At 35.2% G+C, this 5660-nt stretch overlaps 1 protein-coding gene across 2 annotated transcripts; it reads right to left on the reverse strand.

The window, feature by feature from the left end:
• Window positions 1-893: 893 nt before the first annotated feature.
• Window positions 894-4413, reverse strand: LOC147318491 (myelin-associated glycoprotein-like). 2 transcript variants are annotated; one of them, XM_086309845.1, is made up of 9 exons: window positions 4336-4413; window positions 3464-3530; window positions 2974-3381; window positions 2580-2873; window positions 2341-2440; window positions 2195-2230; window positions 2068-2100; window positions 1712-1726; window positions 894-1205 (listed from the first exon to the last, which is right to left on the reverse strand). In XM_086309845.1, the coding sequence occupies exons 2-8, from the start codon at window positions 3507-3509 to the stop codon at window positions 1714-1716; spliced, it is 930 nt and encodes a 309-aa protein (XP_086165971.1). In that variant the 5' UTR covers window positions 3510-3530; window positions 4336-4413; the 3' UTR covers window positions 894-1205; window positions 1712-1713. The 2 variants fall into 2 exon arrangements, with proteins under 2 accessions (XP_086165971.1, XP_086165972.1); XM_086309846.1 differs by lacking the exons at window positions 894-1205; window positions 1712-1726 and having other exon boundaries at window positions 2064-2100.
• Window positions 4414-5660: the final 1247 nt, after the last annotated feature.

Genomic DNA, 5660 nt, shown 5'->3' on the forward strand with positions numbered 1-5660 from the left:
TTTCTTCCCCTCTGCTGTCGGACACATGAACAATAAACGTACGACTGTCCCCACCACTAACTCATGACCCTACGCTGTGTTCACTGCATGATTCCATGTTTTGGCACTGATCACCACCTGCACTCATGTATATATCTTTCTACGTAGCACTTTTAATTCTTCTTATTCTCATGTATATATCTCATGTATATCTCATGCATATATCTTTCTACGTAGCACTTCTAATTCTTATTCTTACTTTTATTTTTTCATGTCTATTTAAGCGCAATTTATGACAGCATGTTTGCACTGAAGCACCGCAGCAATTTCCTAATGTTGTAAACCTGCTCAACATTTGGCAAAAAAACCCATTCTGATTCTGATTCTGATTCTGATTCTGAGACAAACAATTGTCTCTGTCTTGTGCTGTAGTGGCATCACAGGGCCTGTTTTCAGTAACCCTTCCCTCTTCACAACTGAGTATCTTCTTTTCAATCTCATGTGCTGATCAAAATCTCCACATTAAAATTAGTTATTACTGTTCGTCTTAAAATATGACAGATCGCATTTTGATTCTCTTTAAAAGCTTTAAATAGCTCTACAATTAGAATTAAAATCCATCTTTAACTTTAGAGCGTCTTTGTTTCCCAACATTTTCCATAATTTTCCCCTTAATTATATTCAATAACGAAATGGAGTGTGAATGTGTGTGAATGCTAGACAGAAAGCACTTAGAAGAAGGTGCTTGCGCGAATGGGTGTGAATGGGTGTGCAAGTCATGTTGTATAAAGTACTTTGAGTGATCCGGGAGAGTAAATTAAATTAAAATTTTACTGAATACTGAAGGTCTTTATGGTTCAAACAATGAATTCAGTCTCAAGACAAATGAAGATTTATTCTTGAAAAATAGGCTTACAGTATTGATACATCTGTTTAGAAAACAGGAAGTGGTGGGCTTACATTGCTACATGCTCAGTTAACATTTCTGGCATAAATCATCTATCATATGATAGTGCATCCTTTCAAGCATGAATACAAAGAGAAAGGATCATACTAGTTAATAAAAAAGGGTAGAAGCTATCTGTTGAAGAAAAAGCTTTTTTATATTACATTTTTGTGGGGTTTTTTAAACACTTTTCTAACATATTTTCCTGAAGCTGATATGCAAATATAAAGCAGAATGTAACCATTTGAATTTGGTCCCCTTCTTGATTTCATTTCATTGTCTGAAAAATAAGAAAATACAGGTTTGAAGTATATACGTACGATTTTAAGTTCAAGCAAAGGAACAAGATACAGACACAGAAGGGAACAGGACTATTCTGTTTCTGTCCTTTGATCCAGTAGGCTGGAAGCCTTCAAAGATGTGAGGAATAACAAAGCACGAGACACAAGGAACTTTCAAAAGTGAAAAACAACTAAGAAGAAAAACAAAATGCATAATGTGTCTCTAACTCTACATCAACTTCTTAGACTTTGTAAAATGAAGGGGGAAGTGAAATCAACCAGTGCGAAGAGGACTCCTGCAAACCTAATTCGACTCTTATGATCAGACTATTTTACTTGTATTTAATTTTTATAATTTTAAAAAATATGATGAAATCAGGACTGTAAATAATGCTGAAAGGAGCTTTAAGTTCAAGAGAAATGAAATTCAAGAGTAATAACATAAGTAATTAAGCAATAACATAATAAATCTGTCTTAAAGAAGCATTCATTTTTCATATCTCACCTTCAGCGTCTTCCCCTGATGAAACCACAGACAAACAAGAACAGAAAATGAGATATCATTTTAAATTTAGTATCAAAAACAACAAAGAAAAACAAATCTGCCCTGTTGCTTGAAATGACTGTGAGACCATTGAGGCATATGTGCACGGAAAGTTAGTGGTGAAATAAGTGGAGAACCAAAAATCCCTTTGGCCTTTAATCAGAATGGCTTGAATGGTTTAATTTAATTAGAAACGTAATCTTGAAGATGTGTGTGGATGTACAATTCCAAAGATTTTGCAATTAAAAAAAACCCATACATGTGTATTTAATGCTCCAAACTGTAAAAACAAAAGAAAAGAAACATTGTTTTCTCACCTACGAGATAACCTGGAAAGCCTGTTCCACATGCTGTGATAAATAAAAACAATCATTATATTGTTATCATATATGATGACAGGCTCAGAAACCAACTGCATCTGATCCAAAATATTTTTCTACTTACGTTCCTTCTTGATTTTGAAGCTCTGCAATGCGGTTCCTTAAACAGAACAAAAAAACGTATATTAAAGAGCGAACTGTAGAACTGATGAGAGGAAAAATGTCTCCTCCTTGTTAACAGAAAGCTTGATTCTCTATAAAATGACTCACTTGTATTTTTTTGCCATGAAAATGCAGAAGATGCCAAAGAGCAGAGCTGTACCAATCCCCACTACAGCAGGAATGATGATGTGATTATAGCTCTCAATACCTGGAAATACACAGAATTTATGACATCATTAAGAATGCATACAGTCATTGAAAGATACTTTTAACAGTGATGTTAACATTTTCTTATTTATTCAAAGGTGAACCAACATATTGGAAGTGAAGAACTGAAAGGATCTCACGTTTTACATTCAGTGTGAATTTTGAGGAGGATGTTTGCCCTCCATTAAATCCAGCTGTGCATGTCAGCTCTCTGTTGTCATCCTTCTCCTCAGGAATAAATGTCAGGATGGACTGTGTCTCCCAGTTGCCAGAATGAATTTGTCTATGGTACACAATGAGCCTTTCTGTCTTCCAGTTCCATGTAAGTGTAGGTACATGGGTTGGACAGGTGTGCATGACTGAACAGATGACAGTGTAGGGCTCTCCTTGAGTGGCTGCCATTGGCTGAGTCAATGTAGGCTCTGCAGGGTCAGCTGAAGATGAAAAAGGAAGACATAAAGTAAGAGGCAAAGTGATTTAACAGAAAACTGGTATAGATATTTGGAATTGGAAGGTGGAAAGTTGGTGACATACTGATCATGTTCAACTCGACGCAGTCTTCAACAAAGGAGAACATGTCCTTTGTGGGTTTATTACCTTCTTCTTTTACTAGTTCAACTCTGAAACAGAAAGGGCCATTGTCATGATTTCTAATTTGAGTTATTTCTAAGGTGCAGTTGTTCTGGCCCAGCTCTCCCAACATCTTTGTTCGGCCCTTAAAGTTGTCCTTAATCAGTGTAGCATCACTATGAAAGATGTTGTTTCCTTTAGTATCTGGTGTTTTGTCTTTATAGTGCCACATTGCTCTGAGTCTGGAGGAGGGCAGGTTTCCTCCAGTATGGGAGAATGAACATGGTACCACAACACAGGATCCAACCAGAGCGTCAATGCTTTTTACAACCGTGGCCTTCCATTCATCACTGGACACGGAATTACAGATGACTGAAAGATAATTAAGCGAATGTCACTTATAAAGGTATAGAGCACTTATAAAACAATTGTAAATAAAAAGCTGGCTCATTACCTGTAAAAATCAGACAAGTTATCATAAACTTTGCCTCTTTGTCCATGCTTCTCCTTTGTGTAACACACTGGAAAAATAAATAAACTGAACAAATTAGCAGTCAAAAATGAAGCAACTTGAAAAATATATTCATATGAAATTCAAATAATTAAGATTTTCATATGTATTACTATATATACTCTCTGTATTTTGTCACTGCCTTGCCTCTGTCATTTATATTTTGCCTGTTTTATTTTTACTTGTATGCAGCAAATCGCTCACTACCCTCAGTAGTTCCTTATCTTTTAAAGTCTTTGCCATTTGACATCAAACTGTAAGAGGGTATCAGGGGTTCTTAGAACCTTCAGTGACTATAAAATATAAAAAAATAGACATGACCAGGTCAGAGCTTCAAATCTGGCAGTATCTCTATGCTTTGACATCATTCATTACCTTGAAATTCTTAGTAAGTTGCATAAGCTACAGTATTGCACAACAGTCTTGAGCCACTGTTCATTTCTCTATATTTTGCAAGGAAAATGAGAAATAAGTGCAGATATTTACTAAAATATTTACCAACACATGGAAATACAGCACATAAAGAAAAAACAAGTTTTTGCAATTCTAACAAACTTAAAGTTGATATTTGGTTTGAACACCCTTATTCTCCAAGACAGCCTTTACTCTTTTATGCACGCTTTCTTGTTATTTCACTAAGAAGTCTTAAGCAATAGTTCTCAAGGCTTCTTGAAGGACACTGAATGCTTTCTTTTGTTCCTTCCTCTTTCAATGCCCATTTAGCCAATGTCCAAAGAAAAACTTTGCAAGACCTTCAGAGAACTATTTTTCAAGACTTGTTATCTAATAATCATATAATCATGTAAATATCTTACCTGCTGTCTGGCTGATTTATATAAGGCTGATTTATATAAGGCTACAAAACACTTTAGCAATGTGTCTGAGTCTTTCAGATCTTTACTTTCAAATCCCCCTCAAAGGGACCACCCACTTACCTCTGACTGCAGACAGAAGCACAGCCTTCTAATTGGTTTTTTTTTTTAATAAAATATGCTTTTCTTTGTGACATGTTAGTTAGTTTCAGTTCTCCATGAACACTTTATCTCACTACAATAATCTGTACCCTTTTTTCTTCCCAGTTGAACTAACAACACGTAAGATAGTGATATCTTAATATGATTCCATATTTTTTTCAAAATATTGTTTATTTGTAAAACACCAAAACATCTGTGGAGAATAGATCAGTGTGCCATGGAGCAAAGGCTCATTTCTGAGAAGTATTACCGGAAATTAATAAGGATACCAACATATTGCACATTACATTTAATATGTAACACATGGATTTTATTTTATATTTACCTTATCTAGGTTTTACTAAACTCTAAATGGGTGGGACAGTTATTGGTATGCACTATACTACCACACTAGTTTCAAATCCAGTGGCTGGCCAGGGCCTTTGTGTGTACAGTGACATGCGCTCCGTGTTTCCTGTGTGACTTCTGCGCCTTTCTTCCACAATCTAAAGACCTGCATGTTAAGTTAATTGGTGATTTTAAAATTGACTTTAGGCGTGAATGTGAATGTGAGCTCAAATGGCTGTTTGTCTCTCTATGTTAGCCCTTTGATAGATGGGTGAACTGTGCAGTTTTCAGCCCACCTCTATCCCCCAATGGATGGAACAACAACAATAACAATAACAACAACAACAATAACAACAACAACAACAACAACAATAATAATAATAATAATAATAATAATAATAATAATAATAATAATATAGTTAAAACGTTTCCGATAATTCCAACTCTATCCATTTTGAAGAACCTAAACTTAATTGTCAGAGTGCAATTTTTGCTAATTAAATGCAATTAAGCAACTCATCATCATTTTACTTCCAGAAACAATAAACTTGTCAAACAGACACAAACACAATTTACCTTTTCACTTGTTTAGATTCAATTCAATGTCTACTTTAAAGATATATGTTGTATTTAACTTGTCTTTGTGCCATTTTGAAATGGCACATTTGAACCAGTGAGCTATTTTTGATTTTAGCAGCTCATTGTCTTTGCACAGGAAGTGACTGGTTCACTGTGCAAGATCTAATCGTGGAATAAATGCACATGTTCTGTGTGGGTAAATTTGTAAAATCTGACAAAAGCAGGGCAGCCTCTTCCTGTGTTAAAGGAACAGAGTGCAT

Source organism: Aulonocara sp. 'chitande type north' Nkhata Bay, linkage group LG11 (assembly GCF_057382095.1).
Source record: "Aulonocara sp. 'chitande type north' Nkhata Bay isolate Kocher_YH1m ecotype deep benthic linkage group LG11, A_spYH_male_GT1.1, whole genome shotgun sequence".
NCBI lineage: Eukaryota > Metazoa > Chordata > Actinopteri > Cichliformes > Cichlidae > Aulonocara > Aulonocara sp. 'chitande type north' Nkhata Bay.